General features: G+C 39.7%; 2 protein-coding genes across 4 annotated transcripts; both read right to left on the bottom strand.

Annotated features, from left to right (window-relative positions):
* Positions 1-158: 158 nt before the first annotated feature.
* On the bottom strand, positions 159-1934 carry LOC134826757 (probable G-protein coupled receptor 21). The gene is made up of 4 exons (XM_063839252.1): positions 1899-1934; positions 1312-1459; positions 1052-1154; positions 159-903 (listed from the first exon to the last, which is right to left on the bottom strand). Exons 1-4 carry the CDS (start codon positions 1932-1934, stop codon positions 159-161), a joined length of 1032 nt encoding a protein of 343 aa, XP_063695322.1.
* Positions 1935-8048: 6114 nt separating this feature from the next.
* On the bottom strand, positions 8049-17092 carry LOC134826642 (insulin gene enhancer protein ISL-2B-like). Of its 3 annotated transcripts, none has more exons than XM_063839098.1 (10): positions 17021-17092; positions 11713-11834; positions 11497-11567; positions 11281-11367; positions 10773-10909; positions 9759-9920; positions 9482-9627; positions 9230-9326; positions 8851-8933; positions 8049-8703 (listed from the first exon to the last, which is right to left on the bottom strand). In XM_063839098.1, the coding sequence occupies exons 1-10, from the start codon at positions 17055-17057 to the stop codon at positions 8653-8655; spliced, it is 993 nt and encodes a 330-aa protein (XP_063695168.1). In that variant the 5' UTR covers positions 17058-17092; the 3' UTR covers positions 8049-8652. The 3 variants fall into 3 exon arrangements, with proteins under 3 accessions (XP_063695168.1, XP_063695170.1, XP_063695169.1); XM_063839100.1 differs by lacking the exon at positions 17021-17092 and adding an exon at positions 12813-13843; XM_063839099.1 differs by lacking the exon at positions 17021-17092 and adding an exon at positions 12813-13584 and having other exon boundaries at positions 11281-11370.
* Positions 17093-20151: the final 3059 nt, after the last annotated feature.

Raw genomic sequence — 20151 nt, 5'->3', positions numbered from 1 at the left:
AAGGGTATAGATTAGTAAGTTATGTCTAAAGTCAGTCGAAGGCCTCCCAACTTACTTCTTCTTTGATACTTGTCAGAGTAGATTGTTCTCCTATCAGAATCACTGCAGTTTTAGTCCCCTAAATTCTCGAACCAGATGACAAAAAGTCGTTGGCTACCTCAGTCCAAGTGTAACTGTTGAATAGTGTCACAGAGTACCTGATCACTGTTAACCGCAGGACTAGCATTACTACCGTTATTCTCAGTAATACTCCTGTTATCCAGGATCACACAGTTGGTATCCTGGGTACTGGTCGTGTTACCAGAGCAACCCTTCAAACTCTGCATCCTCGCGGAGAACTGCTCAAACTTACTCCGCAGAGCCACCACAAACTGTTTCTTAATCCTGCTGTTCCGAGCCAGGTAGATAAACGGGTTGGTAAAGCTTGTTAGTTCGAGGAGAGTGAGAACGGTTTGTCCCACAACTAACTCCACCTCTCTGGAGACCACCTCTGGGAATATGGTGAAGGAGATGTAGAGCACGAAGGGGGAGTAACAGCAGATGAAACACGAGGAGATGACCAGCATGGTGACGCTGACATACCGGTCTCTGTTGATTCTACTCATCGTCACAACTTTAGGACGTTGAGAGATTTTGTGGAGTGAGATGCTGGTGAGAGTGATGATGAAGATGTTAGCAGCAGTGGACTCCACTGCACGGTACACCAGGAACACAAAGTTCAGAGACTTGCTGTTCTGGTAGGCGGTACGGAATGACTGGACACAGATCCCCCAGGAGTTGGTAACCCTGACGTAACGGTACTGGGGCGTTATGAGCAGGATTAGTACCGTTATCAGAAGGGAGTATGTTACTATGGCAACCATTGTGTTCCGCACTGATCTCCTGGTAACGAAACTCTTGTACCTGGTTAAGAGATGTAGTTAATTCCCAATCTTCAAATGGACAATCGACTGGAACTTTAAGTTAAGGACATATGCATTTGGTTCATGCATTTCTGATGTGTTTACAAAATGAAGGTTGAAAATCTCCTATGTAGATAATTGATACTAACTTGAGCGGCAGAGAGACAGCAATACTTCTGTCCGAGGCGATGGCGAGCACCACGAACATGCTGACTCTGATCAGGAACCCCGTAGATCCCCCGTACAGCTTACCTTAATTAATGTGTTTTTAGTTAGTACAAAAGTATTAGACTTTAACCAGAGAATATTTTTTGACTGTGTCACGTGATGCATCAAGATGAAAAGATAACGTCACGTGAGGTAAAATGACGTCAGGTGATTGTAAGATTACGTCAGGTGATGCACTCACAAGTCCAAGTTGAAGCGAGAGGCCAGACTCCGAGCAGTTCTCTAGTAGTGAGCACAGTAGTAAGTCTCATGGGTATAGCTACCAGTCCAACTGTGAGATCTGACACAGCAAGAAGTAGCAGCAGTCTCATCGATATCGACTTGTGTTGCTGAAATTTGAATCATTTAACATAACATGCTTGGAATAGTGGGAATCTCAGTGTAAATTGTAATAAACTTAAAGTTTAGGAATGGATCTCTTTAAAAGTGATTACCTTGAGAAAGAAGATGGAAATACTGTTCAGAAAAACCACTGCCACGTCACAAACACAAAGAAACACTATCAAAACGTACTGCAGAGGCTTGGTCTGAAATATTTATATTATTGTTATAAGACTCGTATAGTCAGGATGATAATGCAGTGTCTTAAACGATCCATGATAAGCCTTTTATTGTCCGGCCTAGTTTAACCCGAACGGATCCCAGTAGGTCCAAAAACCCGAGAGGAGGCCGCGGTGGATCCAACGGTGTTTGATGTAAATTCGGTGGAGTCCGTTCTGGTCTACCTAAAATTGAAACTTAAAGTTTCAATTTGAACTCAGTTCATACCTGCTCTATAAAAAGAAGAGTCCCGTTGGAAATCATTATGTCTTTTTCAGAACAAGTTGGATTTCTCACTATCCTTGTATCCTATATTTATAGGTCACAGTTCATGGTCAATAGGAAATGTAATTAATCTGTCTCTTAACAAATATAACAAAGAGGATACACGTTTAAACAAGCGTATTTTTAAATCAGTAAACAAGTAACCCAGAGCAGAGTTCTATTTAATAACTTCGACCGTGGTCCGCTCAAAAAGTGAATTAAACAACAGACCTGCACCACCATTTAACAAATCCCTTTTTCTCAATCAAATTAACCCACGAGTTCACCTCAACAGGGACCATCCCATTTAATACTAGTGCTACTGCTGTATATTTGAGACCCAGGTACAACGATGCAAGATAAACCCGTAACACGTGCATTTTTAAGCTGATATTATTAGACAAAATACAAGCAGCATTGTTATAATGTCACGGTATTTGTTCATACTGTCATTATACTTATAGTATTACTATTAGTAGCCATGGGAGACAATATAGTGGTCATATATCATTGCTAGGAGAATATAGGAGATGTAAACGCGTCAGTGAACAGAAAACGACACGTACTGTTATGATTCATGAATTAACTTTTGAGTTTGACAAGCTCCAAATTTCATGTCAAGGGTCAATCTTTTGATAGTGGAAAAACATTTTTCAACTATAACAGCGTTCTAGTAGTGGCATATTTGACTACTAAACTTCATTTTCTTAAATCATTTAACAACTAAACGTAATATGAATATTCAGCTGGCGACAATGAAATTGTCTATCAACGATTGAGTCCTGCCCGCTAAGCCTAAATATAAGCCGTGGTACAGACATATTCCATTACAGAGAGCGATCACAATGTGACGGTTTTGAGCAATTGCTGTTTAGAGCCGTGCTGATCGACTCTAATCTAGCTTATACTTATAGTTATACGTATAGTTATTAAAAACAAATAAACCCGGCACGGCCACTATTTAGATTACTCGATACGTTACTTCTACAAAGATATGGGCTATCAAACCACATGCCTATAGGTTAAAATTCGACATTCAATTAATCTGGCTGCCCAAGATACACTTACAGAAACACATGGCCGACCGAGCTATCAGCTTATTATTATATTATAGGACTCTCAGCACGCGTCGTGTACATATTCAAGGATATTATTATAGCTGAAACTCGGTCAGGTCACAACTGAGCGCTTCATTTTGATTTTCACTTGTTGTCGAGCTCGTTACCGAGCATTTTGCACATGTGCACAGCTAATCGCTGAATGAATTGTACGCAACATCAGGTGTGGTTGCTCCTAAGAAGAGAAATTTCTTCATTAATCAAGACCCGTGATCTTATTGATTATTAAAATTCTTGTCATATTTGGAAGGGAGCTTTCTGGCTTTCGACAGAATTAGATTACGCTGAAAAATGAAGCTGTTTAAACAATGGTATAAAGATTCGTACCAATTATCAGTTGCCATCTTCCATGTTGTCCCCTTCAACTAATTAGTGGCTCTGTCGAGAGTTTTGACTTTTGAGTGCTACTTTCCAAATATCAAAATGCTACCAACTAAATTTTATTTTAAAAATTTTGGCAATACAGTATATACAGTAGACGTAAATTTGCATCATATTCATACTAATACTGAATGACTTACATAATATTATAATTGAATATAATATGATAAAAGTAGAACATAGCTTCACATTAGCCACCAGACAGCTAGTATAGTGCCTCGGCACTATGGTGCACTTTTTCCAGTCACACAATTTTCAAAGAATTAATGGTACATGGTAGGGAAAATTGATCGTGCGTGGTTTAATCGCGGCGAAATTCTTGTTGTATTTATTATCGATGATAAATCAATTAAATTTATTCCTCATCATAATGCACAGTTTATCCGGCTGGACCCTGTGTCAGTTCACAGGTCTAACACTAATACACGTAGGATCGTTATACACTAAATGAGGGATTGCAAGTGCAACTGCAACGGTTCTTTTATTGATCAATATTAAAGTAACGAAGAGCAGAGAAATATAATTTGAGTTACACTTCAACGATGAAATGAGTAAAGAAGCCTCAGCCTACATATTATTAAACAGATAAGGCCCTGTGCATGTAAGCGCACTCGCAGCTAAACTCGAAATATTTGACAGTCTCGTGACAGCATGACAGTGCACAAGTATATGGTAAACTTGTTGAATTGTGAATGTATCTAAATCAATACATAATTAGACATAATTGAATGCCTCTAAATAAACCTAGATATAAAAGGAGATAACCAATATAGCCCAAATATCCAGTAGCCCTGTATATCATATCGAAACCCAAATTATGTAATTGTATTGAAAGAGGGGTAACCAAAACACGGTAGTGTGCAGTAAGAAATACCACACCCGCAATAACACTGGGCCCTAGCAAAAAACAAATTAATCAATTTATTGCTACGCTTCGGAGGAAGTTTAATGTTTATGAGTAAAATCATAAGCTCTCCTATCCAGGGTGGATATGGTTCGTTAAGCCCATGTGCTATATGTCAAAGGTTACAAACTATAACAACCACTAAATGAAAGAAGCTCAAATGACCGTCCAAGAAAATATGATATAATTTAATAAATAACCTTATTACACATTATACAAACCTGATGAAAGAATATAGTTATACTGATCTCACTGTCTGTCCTGCGTGATGCTGGATCGAGAATAGATTATTGTTTACACAATTAATTTAAATATATTCGTAAGATGATTAATCAGTTCACGCTCACTATCACGTGACTAACTTTAACGCGTTCTGTTGGTGGCTATTATGGCTGATCAAAACTCTAACCAGAACCTGGCCCTGTAGCTCTGTAGTCTCACTCTCAATCATTAGCTACAGCATCTACTCTGCCAGTATCCCAACTCTGAGGAGAAATTTGACCTACTTCCTTATACGGGCTTGTCAAGGGATCAAAACAGCTCAGCTCAGTTGGATACCCATAAATCTTCAGGAAAGCGTGTTAACCCGGTGTCGGCCGCTCCCATCAAATTGCTCTCCCAAATTTGTTAATTAAAATCTTGTAAAAAGACTGAAGACCCCTGCTTGAGGTTATGACAATTGCCTACATCGATGTATTTTTGAACGCTGATTCCAAATCACCCCCATGACGTAAAATTAAAATTCTTCCCTTAATTACAAGTTTCAAAAATTGTGAGTTTGAATATAATACTTCAACTTGCAGGTTTATATTAACAGGTGATACTCGTAAAATATTTGTTCCAAATATTACCCAGGATACCCTTACCTGAGGACCCCAGGCTATTATGTTCATTAACATATAATAAAGATTTGGCGGAATGACAGGCTGAGCGCGGCCCAGTAAGGATACCCTTGTCATACGTTGTATGACCCGCCTGTATCGTAGAAATCTCTACAGTGAAACGACCGTGGGGGTCACGACGTTTGACGGATGTTACTCGTCTAAATTTCTTCGAAGTAGCGCGCGCCGCTTTCTTCTCGACAAGTGCTACGAAGTAGCGCGCGACAGGCCAGAACATTAACAATGGTCTTAATCACGACGTGCGCGTGATTAGTTGTAGGTTTACAACCTACCAGGACGCGCGCCGAGTTGGACTTGTCGTAATATATGGAACAGATATTTTACGAGTATCACCCGTTAAGTGATTTGTCTTATATCATCGCGCATCAAATAAATATTAAATATAATGTTTCTCATCCTTGTTAGCAGTTAGATCGGCGAGATGAGATGCACATTGCACCACTGGACCACGGTTATCTGCGCAAGATTGAAATCGTGAATCGAGGTCTATCTCCGAAGGCTTTTACTAATTCGCTCGCCCAAAAAAATCACGTGACTTTGGTTTTTTGTTTTTATGGTTTATTATTATTATTATTATTATTATTATTAAACCTTGTCATACGTTGTATGACCTGCCGCGCACGAGTGCGCGGCTCCCCCTGTATCGTCGAAACTCTACTAATACTATAGTGAAGCGACCGTGGGGGTCACCACGTGATACAACATAAACCCTAATCCCAACCCTAACCCCAACCATAACCCCGAAGCTATTCTTAACCGGAACCCTTACCACGTTGTTTCACATAGCCTTGTATCACGTTGCGACCCCCACGGTCGTTTCACTATGTTTTTATCGTTCTGACGATACAGGGGGAGCCGCGCACTTCGTGCGCGGCGGGTCATACAACGTATGACAAACATAGCCATGACCCATGTGTATACGCGTACTGCGTGACGCGCTTGTTTCACAAGTAGAATATACCTTGATTCACGATGTCAATCCTTCGCAGCTCGGTGAGGCACAGTTTCACATAGCCATGTACGTACTGCAAGCGAGAGGGCTCTGGTTAGAGCAAAGGCACAGTTCAGTGGTGCATCTCGCCGATCTGCGAGAGGAATTATATTTGATGCGCGGCGCGACCCAGTAGTGCATCGCGCTACAAAATATACCTTCCTTTGCCGCCTTCGGCGGTCGCGCGCTACTGCAAGCGAGAGGGCTCTGGTTAGAGCAACCACGTTGTCATACGTTTTATGACAACGTTTCACTATATACTATAGTGAAACGACGATGGGGATCACGACGTGATACAATTACCACGTACATGCACAATCCTAAATCCTAACACGAGCCTTAAACAATCGAATTCATGCTTTACTTTGTATCACGTCGTGACCCCATGATCGTTTCACCTGTAGAGTTTCTTTAACGGGTGATACTCGTAAAATATCTGTTCCATATATTGGACCGTCGACGAGTCCAACTCGGCGCGCGTCCTGGTAGGTTGTAAACCTACAAGAGTTTCTATGATACAGGGGGAGCCGCGCACTCGTGCGCGGCGGGTCATACAACGTATGACAAGCTTTTTAGCTTTACTAGCCTGTCATGGGACCAAAACGGTTTTTGCCCATAACTCTCCAGGGCCGCGGATGCATTTTTACCCTACGTCATAAAACAAAAGTTAGCTTTGACCATTGTTAATGGTTTGGCCCGGCGCGCGCTACTTCGTAGCACTTGCCGTCGGGCCATTTCGAGAAGAAAGCGGCGCGCGCTACTTCGAAGAAATTTAGACGAGTAATGCATCCGTCAAAAGTTAGCTCCGATCCCCAGGAGCACAATTTGAGACAACGTAGATTTAGAGTTATCCTAAAAATAAATGTTTTATTTCGGGCCGAATAAAAGACGGCCGGATGCGACGACGGATGCTTCGATGCGACGCAAAAATGCTAGTTTGCACGGCGCGGCGAAGTCCTCCAAACATAAGAATGCGTCACACATACAATCACATTCACATATATATCAGCGTAGTTAATGTTACTGGGCGGCGCTCAGCCTGTCATTCTGCGGAATCATTTTCTTTATGAACACAATTTGATTCATGATGTCAATCCTTCCTAGCTCGGCGAGGCCCAGTGGCGAATTTCTGATTTCGCCGATCTACGGTGGTTGCGATCAGTATCACCCGTTAACAATCTCGGTGTGTTACCAGATTAAAAGTTTTATTCTCATTTTGTACATTGTAGGTTTATAACTTACCGACTTGACGGATGTTACTCGTTTAAATTTCTTCGAAGTAGCGCGCGCCGCTTTCTTCTCGAAATGTCCGATGGCAAGTGCTATGTGCTACGAAGTAGCGCGCGCCGGGCCAGACCATTAACAATGGTCAAGTAAAACAAAAGTTAGCTCCGATCCCCAGGAGCACAATTTGCGCGCGTCCTGGTAGGTTGTAAACCTACAATAAAAATGGTCAACCTACCGACCATTGCCTCATTGAAGGATCTAATATTTGAAATCAATATTTACGGGTATCATTTGATTCACGATGTCAATCCTACTTGACGGATGTTACTCGTCTAAATTTCTTCGAAGTAGCGCGCGCCACTTTCTTCTCGAAATGGCACGAGCTACGAAGTAGCGCGCGCCGGGCCAGATCATTAACAATGGTCAAAATCCTTCGCATCTCGCCGATCTTCGCATCTCGCCGATCTGCATACGATCTGTGGTTGCGAGAAGATGCGCGGCGCGGCCTAGTAGTGCATCGCGCTACAAGGGTATCATCCGTAAAATATTTTTGCAACCACTTAAGTTTCCGAGTGAAAGAAAAATATCAAATTCAATGATTCAGTTAACATATGTAGAGAAATAAAATATACAATTTAAAATTACACATATAAAGCACCTCATGCCAAATGTTTGTCAAAGAATCTTTCAATCTTCATCAAGATAATTCTACAACTACAAGATCAGGCTCTAACTAAATCGCTCGCCCGAAAATTGTCACGTGAGATTAGTTTTTATGGTATTCTGGCCAAACGAAAAGATTTTCGGAAATCCCTAACCTCAACCCTTACTCTTTCCGAAGATCGATCCCAATCCCTAAGATTAATTTTTAATTTGCATTCGTCGCCAGATCTGACATGATAGATTCTCGCTAAGGGAAGTATTTGTAACCTATATCATTGGAAGTGGTTCAGAATCAGCGTCAAAAAATGGCCCGAGTTAGTAAGACTAAGAGCACTTCCACATGATTTACATAAAGTTGGGCGAGCAACAAGATTATCTTCAAACCTGTGCAATCTGTAGTTAAAGATCACAGTCACACTTCAATGCAATTTAATCACAGCGTTGACTCAACTTCAACTTATATACAAATCACTCCAAAATCTTTATCGAAATTCGATCGAATCGCTAAAACAAGAGTCCAACTCTGATTACTTCACTTGTTGTCTTCAAAACTGCTGCTCAAATGTCCCGACACTGTATCGTCCTGAAAAATAACTTGATTTATTTGGAGGTTAATAATTGTTTCAATTTTGGCATACCTTAACCGCAAGAATAATGACCTCCATTCAACCAGACAGCGAAATGATGGTCACTGTTATAATATCACGTCTGATGATTACACCCAACGTACCTGGGTGTAGGAAGGAATGAAGTCTCCTGTGTTCCAAAGTGATCTCGAATCTTTGGTTGCATCGTACATTGAGTAGGTGTCACCTGCAAGATCCTGATTTAACCTCATGTCGACGAATTCAAATTAAAAACCTTAATTAAAAATTAATATGAGCAAAACGTGATTGAAATGTCTTATATTGCTTCTTATTCAGAGTTTTAGAGCAAATTCCACAATTTAAGAAACATGTCCACAATCGAAAATCGTTAAGGAGACATTTCTTCCTGACTGTTTAAAATATACAGCAAATCAAATCCAAACAAAATAAGTAAGATTTTCTTTGAAATGTTTATAAATTGTTAAAGATTAAATTGGAGCTCATTAGTCCTTTAGTCATTACCTGTAGCAGACAGAGCTGGACTGGTACTGGTTGAGGAGTTGTTAAAGTCTATCTGCGAGCAATCAAGACTGGAGAAATCTTTTTCATTCAATCCGTCCTGTAGTTGTAGAAACTAAGTATAGAAAAATATCTTGATAACCCTGATGTCTGATATCGAGTAAAAGGGTAAAACAGGAATCGGAAGATTACCAACATTCAAAACAAGTGATCACTGATCAAGAATACGTTTAAATATATATATACTATACTGACCATGCCTGATTTGAGTCTGTCTTCTGAAGGACTATCTGCTACTGAACTTGAAATGACATCGTCTCCCGAAGCAGCAGCGATAGCTTTTTTCTTGTCCTTACAACGCTTGTTTTGAAACCACACTCGTATCACTCTCGCGCTCAGGCCTGCCCAAATACAGTAGTCAGCTAATCAAATATTTGATTCGGATATATAAAATGAAGAGAGGAAAGGTTAAACGTTCTACGAGAATTTATAAGGTATAAAATCACACAAAAGCCTGTCCATTAACACTCACCAGTGAGTTTAGTCATCTGTTCTTTCATGAGGGCGTCAGGTCGCGGGTTATTGTTATAGCACGTGCGTAATATACGCAGCTGCCTGTCGTTCAGGACCGTCCTGACTCTCGTTGTTTTCTGTTCACCACTCGATCCTGTGTTTGTGGATCGCGGCTTGCTTTCTGAAGGAGTTAAATCATTGGTAACCGGCCTGAATATGCTGATAAAATACAGAGAACGTCTTCAAGACAATCAGAGACAAGGTGTGAGACACAGATTAAATGTGAGACACAGAGCTCGCCTTTAATTTGATCTTTTAACCCAAGCTTGCTGTGATCCATGATAAGTAATTAAAATCCAGCACATCATTCTATATCAGGGTGGAGCTTGTGATGAATGAACTTCCTCTCTCATATTAAATAATTGGAGCCCTCACCTTGACCTTGTTAAAGACCACCTTGTCGGTACCCAAAGCCGGCAGGGATGGTTATATATATTGAATTTGAAGATCAATTCGAAAACAACATTACTTTGTGACAAGAAACACGTTGTAACATAAAGGTAACCCTTGCTAAGTAATGCTTGCTAATAGCGATCTTTATCCTTATCAAATGTTGAGATTAAAGTAAGGCAATGTAGGGGAACTGTGTGTACTATATTTATAATATGCTACGGATAAATTGTTCGACACTCAATTCAAAATGACCAGATATATATCGTAACAAGTAATGAACTAATTATTGTAATGCTGTTTGGGGTTTTGTGATCCATGATATATATGAGGTTAAGTGGTAATTTAACTTATAAGTTATTACTGACTTTATGTAGCAAAGTTATACAACAACATTTAATGTTATTAAAATTTCCATAGCCAAACCACAGTTTGATTCCTTTAAATACCCCAGACCCTATCCTCGCAGAGGTCGCACGAAGTGTAAACTATACGAACTGCCAGGTACAGTTTTATATAATTGTACTAACTGTAAATTCAGTCAAGACTGCAGACGTTAGTCTCTGAAAGGAATTATTTATACCTGGTAAGGGTTCGTGAGGTATGGGGGCTTGGTGATGTTGCTGCTTTATGTGAGTTCCACATATTAATCCTTCTGGTAACAGAGCGAATTCTTCGCCAGGAACCAGCTGCCTTGAGCACATATTACACCGGAAACAGCTGTAATGATTAGAAATTTAGAACTAAGAGAGAAATAGGCCACTGTTTGGTGGAGTTAGGAACAAAATCTACAGTGAAATGTTAAAGTATTATAACTGAATAATTGTCAGTTTCATTCCTGTGAGTGGGTTGATCATAATTTGATAAGGTAGACGAATGAGCTTCTCAACTCATTCGTCTACCTCGCAAAATTGATAAAAGTGAATGCCACCAATTAGATGTCATATGTTGTTAAATTCATTACATAATCCATAAAATTCAAAAAGTGGCACAGAGAATCTTTTAAGTTGTCGCCCGGGCTGCCACTTAATTAAATAATAAATCATTAGATAAGCTAACAGTTTGATTAAATGAAATAAAAAATGACTAACCTAAGATGGAAGATATTTTCTCGAACTCGCATCACAAAATCGTTGGATGAAAAACCTTGATCACATCGATGACACTTTGCACCGAACCTTCTGAGATTAATGTAAACAGATGGCGTTCTCTAAGAAATGTCAAAGAATACTCTAGACTGTAGATTGGCCAGTTTAAATTTAAGAGAAAACGTTTATAGTTGCAAAATGGAACATTAAAGAACTTACCGGACGAAATCCTTTTTACAGTACGGCTTTCCCTCTCTGATAAAACAGGTACAGTTTTCATCCAGGAACTTCTGAAAGTGGGCTTACATTAAAAGCCAATAAAGATGCTTAAAAACATGTAACAATCTTAGAAAATCTTGACGTGTTAAACTTTCAGAAGGACGGAGTTAAAACAAGAATTAGGGTGCGGATCAGGTTGGTATAGTTGGTGCTTACATTACAGTCGTCGCACTTCAGACAGGAAGCGTGCCACTCCAGATTGGGGGCTACGCGCAGGATAAACTGATCGGTAATGGGGCACCGGCATCCAGCACAAACCGAGGGGTTCACACCTTTATCTGGAGAAGGAGGAGGGGTTACAGAGGAATATCGTTCAAGCTAAAGTTTCATAAAACTGGGTGCAGAAACTATGGGGAAAGTGTGTAATTGTGCTGGGAAATGAATGGTATCCGAATCGCAAAACTATTCATAATACATCGAATAATGTGGGGTGAATTCTGAGAAAATTACGCAATCTCATAGATAACTCCGACTTTGCAATGATTTCCTCCTACTTTCTTCCTTGTAACCCACTCGGCTCTTAAAACCATTGGTACCACCGATAGCGAGCAGGATCAAGCTTTTGTTAAACAAACACGTTTCTCTGATCACGTGGCTGCAGATTGCAGAACTATGACACAGATGTGACATATTAAGTGGTCTGCTTGCCTTGTGTTCAGTAACAATGGATCCTACGAAATATATTGCCCAGATTTCTTGTGAGTCCACCTTTGTAAGCACAAGACGCACTGTTCAACTCTCTCTCTCTCTCCCCTCTCTCTCTCTCTCCCTCTCTCTCTCTCTCTCTCTCTCCCTCCCTCTCTGCCGCCTTGTCGAGAGTTTTACTTAAAAGGTATAATCTACAACTACATATACTACGTGCACCGAGGTCTGAGAACAAATTTTCTCTTTCAAGGTTTGCATTGACATCAGAGCCGAGTCAGGTTCATACGTTGCAGGACACCTTTCTACATTAGCCAGGAGGCGCGTCCTTGTCCTCACTCCTCTCTTGTAAAACACCTTGACTAACCAGCCACCGTGTGAAAAGTGAACGGATAATGAGAAATAAATTAGAGACAAATATTAATTCAAAAGATTTCGAAATGATGAACACATTGTACATCTCTTAGTCAATGACCGGAGTTCAAATTAAAATTATGAAGATAAAATAAGCTGCTAACAGTTACACAAATAACAATGATATCATTCTAAACAAAAGCCACGACCAGCCGAGTGTACTACAAACATAACTCGAGCTGTGCCACCGGAAAATTTACCTTTCATTTAGGAGATACATTGATATTGATCAGAGGTCTTCAACTATACAATCCTCAATCCATATTTCTTGAATATTTCTTGAAGTAAAAGTTATGACTGAGTAGCTAAAACGGCATGGAAAATACACACGCACGAAATGGTGTCCCGCAGATATATTAAATTATACAAACACTCTGGGGAGGGCAGGAGACCACATTTAAAAGCTATATTTCGATGTGCTGTCCAGAGGCAAATGCTCGTTGTTATATACTGTACTACTACTATACAGTAGGGTGGAAACTCATCAAAGTATACAAAGCTGCCAACAATAAGAGCGATAAAACATAGACTTTTAAGATGAAACGTAGCCCTATTCCGAGAAAACTTTGCTACTATTTCGTGTAATCCTATCGACAACCAAAGCACGGTTTGATTATAACTAAAGTGTGAACTACCACCACAGTTTCTCTTATCAGCTCGACCACCATTCTTATCAGTAATTCAAATAAAAAGCAGGCTAAATTACCGCTCAATAAAAATACATTATAATAACGCGACTATATATTGATATGTTAGTACACAGACTCAGCTGAAATACTATTTAATACACTACAATGATTGCGACATAGCAGTATTAGTAGCAAGCACACAAAGCTCGATAAAATGGTGTACTCAAGCTTTTTTTGTGACGAGTCCGTATAAGGTTACTGTTATGAAACAAAAGTATCAAACAAGGTTACAAACGCAGTGAGTTAGAGAGGAAACAGGAGATTGGCACACTCAATCTAAAATGATGAGGTTAAACTGCACGCAGAATAAAGGAGGTGCCATCAATTTGGAATCTTGTACGTTTGATACGAGGCATGTTCATTGACCACTACGGTTGGAACGAAAATATACTAAATAGTACAGTTTAAATCTGTGATGAAGTATCCGGAAAACAGTCCAGAAGCCAACAATCACGACCAGAAAGGTACGCAAGCAGAGTGACAAAAGCACGCGTGTTATACAGACTGTAGACACACTACCGGGGGATGCAGACAGCAAAGTCAACACAAAACTATTGACACCAAACAAATGGAAGGTAAATATTTATAGAAGTAACAAACACACTCACTCACTTACACACACACACACACACACACACAAAATTCCACATCCTAGAAGTGCAAGTGAGCAAGTAAAGCTGGCGCGGCCCCCCACCCAACAAGATTCTCCCAGGATCATTCGGCCCGGTACACCCAGTGAAGTGGACCTAGTGAGAAGAGCCGCACCACTGCTCGCATAGACCCCACTGGGACGACAGTATGGAGGAGGACCCGCTACGTAATCTCCTTCTCAGGGTGATTAAATTCCGGGAGGAGTATCATAATCTCGGGGAGGTGATTCGGGAGAAATAGTGGGATTACCTGATCTATAAATAATTATGGTCTGTAATAGGTTACCTAATTACGGTGATACTTGTAAAAGCTTGCTTGATATGTGCAACTACGTAACGGGACAACAATCTTATTCTTACAAAGCGAGCTGTCTCATCCTTTAACAGAACATTTAGGGGATACGTGTTCAGCATACGAGAAATGTCAGCCAAATCTAGAACGAAAGATCCGATAACTAATTTTTGGATCATATATATTACATCAAAATAAATTCGAGGAAATTTTAAGATTGTAATTTCAATGTATTGGCAATGGCTTACTCCTAAATCGACCCTATATATATATATATTTTACAAGTAATTCCCTAGGTGACCGTTATGCAGTGACCTTGTCTAACTTATCGGAAATGTCAATTCAATTATCGAATTAACCTGCAATTCTTTAGAATTAGATACAACGAAATTTATAACTTGTCAGCTTAAGAACTGGTAAAACCCCACGATACAATTCTGAACCACTTCGATCTCGACTCGTTTCAGTCACATTTTTTTGTGGGCGTTTTCTCCGCAACATGATCGCGCGGAGTGATGAAACTCAGACTGGAAGGCAAGCGATAAATTCGGGCTGGTGTCACAACCCGAATATTTAAGTAAATATAAAAACAGTTAAAAGAGGGATAGTTGCGTGCTTGATAAGCAGGAGAAACATCTAAATAGGCTGCGTGTTGGGGGTGAGCTGGTCCCAATTATGGGAGGGCCGGAGGGACACCCGGGCTAAACAGCTAATAGAGGTTCACCAGGCACACTGTATTTGGGGGAGCCGGCAATCTGGGACACCCCACCGGCAATGTGTGCAAACTCCCGTACCACGTGACTACCGTGTCTGATAGCAACGTGTTACCTTCCATTAAATCACATTTAATAGCTGTGTTTTGCAATCTTTTTAAACGGTGCCTTTGTTCACCAACAACCCCCATGAACCTTGATTTAAATACTCTAATGGGAGCTGCCAAAACGCCGATTATCACTCTTTATGACTTTAGGGCTCAAAAAAGCTTTGATTAATAATGTACGTCTTCAAATATCCCTCCCGTAGTTTTGGAAATTTAGGCAGCTCAAAGAAGTACCACTTAACAGGAAAAAACCAAGGTGCACTGCCCGAGGGTTCAAAACAAGTCTGTTAAGGACCAGCCGATAAGCAGACCACCACCATAACCTTTTACCCAGAGCAACAAGTATGATGTAAAATGGAAGAGTTGTATCTATGATTCAAGTATTTGGTATTTTAGGCGAGGAGACCTAACATTTCAACCTCAGGCTCATGTATAATCAATAAGAAAGTTCAATAGGATTTTAAAGAAATTTGTCTCTTACCTCTCCGAGAACACATTTTATACAGACTGAAACTAACCGAATAAATCACAGCTAAACTTGACAAAATTTGAGACAGAAGGAAGGATTAATCAGTAATCTCCGCCACGTAACAATCGGCTTAAATCATCAAATCAATTAAATGAATGACCGTAAAAGACAGCCCGATATGCACGAGCAAATTACATGGTAACGAGAAGTTCCAGACGTGGTTTGAAAAAGTGCATTACAACCCGCACCATCCACCCGAGATTCCACAAAAAAGGACCCCCTTATCCGGGCATGACTACTCCGGTTGAGACAACGACTGAAAAAGATGAGATTAGGGATCGATTGGGTACGCAATTCCTGTTTATAGCTGTCTATCACCAAGTTTAGATGGCAGTTTCTGTAAACCACAGCCAGCCAACAGAGTTTGTTACAAGTTTACAGACTTGACAAACACCCGGACCTGTCTCAAGATGGCAAAAGAGAAACATTTCGTTAGTATGTTGCTACTTGCTTGTACTTATACGGCTAAGGAGGGGAAAAATCAACGAGTCGATTATCTAATTTCAATGATTATCATTCGCGGATGTGATCAAACAGAGAATTATAGTTCCTTTAACCTATTCTAGATTAGGTACAAAATTCCCGTTCCTTGGTTTTGGTGGGTTTATCCGTTGATTTCTGAAAATACTGCCCCAAAATCTCAAGACTCGACTCCCAAAGAACCGACAGTGACATAATGCAATATAAATCTTTTAATTGGCTATATTTAAAATTCAAGAATCTGACACCGCATAAAGCTGGATCCATCAGGCAACAGAAACAAAATACTTAATCGAACATTCACACAACACTACCCTTATTAAAACAATCTCAGTTGAGTAAAGACTTAATAATGAAACAAAGGCGCCAGAAAGTTAACTGAATATCAACTTATTGAAACGAAAAACGTCTTTTTACTAGCTTCACTCTCTAGCTGTCAAATTGGGAGAATTCTAGGCAAAAAAGATCGTACAGTCATGACAAATTGTTAAATACCCGATAGTGTAATGAAAAAAGGAATTGATGGCCTGGACAAATCGTAGACAAACTACAAAAGCCAGACAAAAACCATTAAGCAGAAATATGCGATATTCGAGAAAAAAGCATAAAAAGTCAAAGCAAAGTACATCCTGAGGAAAGATGAAGTAAAAAGTGATGGTATATACATCGGTTCACTATGTCAGTGTACCTAGCCATCATACCGAGCACAGTTAATGGACATTGAACAGATCGGTCACGCAAATGCAGACTTATACGATCCACCATCCAATCCTAGCTGAGAGTTATATAAGGGACCCCCCAAAATTTTAATTTTGCTTATAATATTTTGTGTAGTGTATATGAGCAGTGCACATGGTATTGTGATGTGCCAATAAGCAGCGAGGTGTTAAATATCGAAATGTGTCAGTGAAAATTTGACAGTTACCCTCGAGATGGAGTCTTACTCACCTGGTAAAGGGCTGATAAACTGATCATCGCGCAACATATTGTAACAAATCTCTAGCTAAATCTCTTTGGCACAGAGCATGCATACCCAGCAGGCAGGCAGTGAGCGGCGTGTCACGTGGTACACTTAACGTCGTCACATGATCAATTTCCTCTCTTGTATTGGTTGTAAAAAGCAGCACGTGACCTGGGAAAGCCGCGCGATAGGACCACAAAAAACGGGCACGTGAGAAGGTGATGTGGCTGGATTGGGCGGGCGACGGTCGTTACAGGAACCTATTTTACTTAATGGATTTGTTGTGATCACGTTAGTAAGATATATGGGCTGTGGAAAACAATTTTCATTGTTACAATGTACCGGGATTATCGTGAAATTTGCTCATTTTAAAGAGAAAAGCGGTATGTGTTCGCTGGACTTAACTATTTATGTTTTAAGTGGAATTGACTGTGGATATGAGCAAAGCTTTACTGAGTTTGACATCTCACAAGCTAGTTTCAAATATGAGGGATTGCAAAATATCTTGGTTATCTGGAAAATCTCAGCTCATAAGATCAGCACTGGTGTAAGAACAAAGAACAGAGAGTTAGTACTTATGTCTTTAAACCTAACGCCAGTCAAATATCGATCAACAACTCTGCAAAAACATAGGATGACACATTTCGCGGGTGACTTGTGTTGTAAATTAAAATATCTATTTCCTCGCAAACTTCAGATAAAAGATCCTTTTGAGGAACCCGAGATTGCGGAACCGAGAATAGTCAAGTCTGGACAATTTTTGACTTTCTTAATCCGACAAAGCTCGTCAAGACATCAAATGCGTCACAATTTTTGTAGCAATATTACTAGCACCATCCCACCAGGGTTGGCATAGAAAGGAGTGATACAAAGGATAGAGAGATGCCTAACTAAGTCTTGTTGGTTGCTATTGTTGACAAATGATTTGATCAATTCTCAGGACAATATTTTGGGCCCGAACTTTGTGACACCGTTCCGTGTCCCTCACAGCAGAGCACCGCTTGACACAGAACAGCTTCTGATAAACCGGTTTTTGAGGTATTACTGACACAAAAGTAACACATCATAACTTTACAGACGATTATAAAATGAGTTCGGTTTGTTTCTAGAATATTTGGTGGTAGCCGAGATCTCGTCTCGTCTCGACCCCAAATTAGGGACAGCCACATATTACAATAGTCGCAAATCTGTTTAGTTAAATTGTCAAAGAAACATGGCACGTAACAGCTCTAACCCCTTTAGTAGATCGGGGTGGTGTACCAATATCACGGGAGGGTGAGAAATGTTGTACAAGCTTGAGAGGAGAACTTCCGAGTTTTGCGCGATCTTGTCATTACTCTCAAGAGCAGGTGTGTCCTGGAAATTAATATCAATTAATCGATAAATTTGCAACTGCAAGCAACTGTTCGTTATGTTAATTATATCGGTTAATAAACGAATTCTTATTTTGACACGGAGTATGTGTGCAATCATAATATGATACAAGCAAGAACCCATTGTATTATTAATTTAGAATATTCCTAATTTGGCAGGGCGATAGTCATTATACATCTTATAGTCGACTTCAATGTAAAATCATCCTAACTAACTTTAAGCAGTTAGGATGATTTTAAAAGTTTCAATGATTTATGATTGAAGAGCAGCAACTTTCAAAATATTTTACAACAATTCCGGATGAGTTTCGACAATAACATCATTGAATAAATCACTCACAATGCAATAACATGCAAAACAAAAGCTTCAAAAGCTTCGGTTTGATAAAGATCCCCCTACTCATCGTCATATACCTGTTGTGTGCTTGACCCCATACTGAACTAGGAGCTGCATTATAGTTGTAGACGAATGGTACACATTATATACAAGTCACTCTGAGTCTCAAACACCGTCATGATCCTTTCTTAAGTTGAGGTACATTGTACAAGCTACGTCTTCTTATTTCATGGCACTGCAAACTGGAATATTAGCAAAAGTATCACTCAAAGTTAGAGTATAATTTCGAAGAAAATTAATCAAACAAGACTTTTAAAGATAAGTTTACGATGAAATATGAGGAGCTTTGATTCTTGTTAAAGTGTTCGTTGTTCCCATATAATTATATTAACTGGCTAACCTGCCTGTTTAACCACGCACGTTCTGATTGGTTGGAATGATGCCCAATTAGTATTTATTTAATTAGTGTTCCGCCCTATAAGTATAACGCGGTTTTTGGGATGAAAGATTTAGCTTTAAAAATTCGCGTTGTCATGGAGACCGCGTTATAAACATGGGTCATCTATTTTCGTGCTAAAAACAGCTTTCAAACATGCACGTGGGAGCTATTGTGCATTTTAGGGACGATCAACGATGAAGACATTATTGAAGAATAAGATGATCTTGTATGTGGTTGCTTATTGCTGTTGAGCTGAGGTAGCACCATATAAACGAAATGAAAGATATGGCAGGATCTTTGATGTTATTTCGTTCGCAGGATGTTATTCCGTTCACTCAAAATAAAATGGGATGAAAAATTTTGCCCAAAATAAACCACGTTGTACATTGTACTGGGGGACCGCGTTGTACTTGTAGATGGGGATTGGGGACTACCGACTACTGCAGTTATTATACTGCACCATGAAATAATAACAATAATATATTGAGCCCCCAACCAATGACCAAATAGCAGTGAGCAGACGAGAAAGTAGTGAGTGTCTTTACTATAATATACAACCAATAAGAATCGAGCAGCGAAATTGTACGTGATCTCGTGCAATCTGCGTAGGGTGAGACAATGATATCCTACATACATAGTGTGCACCATACTCATAGAGGAATCTCCTCGACAAAATAGGGGTATAACTATTATTCAACGATTATTTATGTAAATTACATTTATTATATTGGGAATTTATGTCTATTAATGTCAATATAACCAACAAAATGTTGACTGAGAAATAATGGTCGTTGCATCCAATTCCCCCGTCCTAGGCGATATCATCATTCGCGAGTAATAAACAAATGTGCTTATATCGGTGTTTTCAGCAAAATATAGTAAAATGTTCTTCAGCGCCAGCAGATTAAAATGATTTTTGTTATTTTTCTTCAAGCTATTTAATGTTTATGATTAGACAGTGTTGAAGAT

This window comes from Bolinopsis microptera, chromosome 2 (assembly GCF_026151205.1).
Source record: "Bolinopsis microptera isolate Bmic1 chromosome 2, MBARI_Bmic_1.0, whole genome shotgun sequence".
NCBI classification, from domain to species: domain Eukaryota; kingdom Metazoa; phylum Ctenophora; class Tentaculata; order Lobata; family Bolinopsidae; genus Bolinopsis; species Bolinopsis microptera.
The sequence above is the reverse complement of the archived record's forward strand: the minus strand, read 5'-3'. Positions and strand labels throughout refer to the sequence as shown.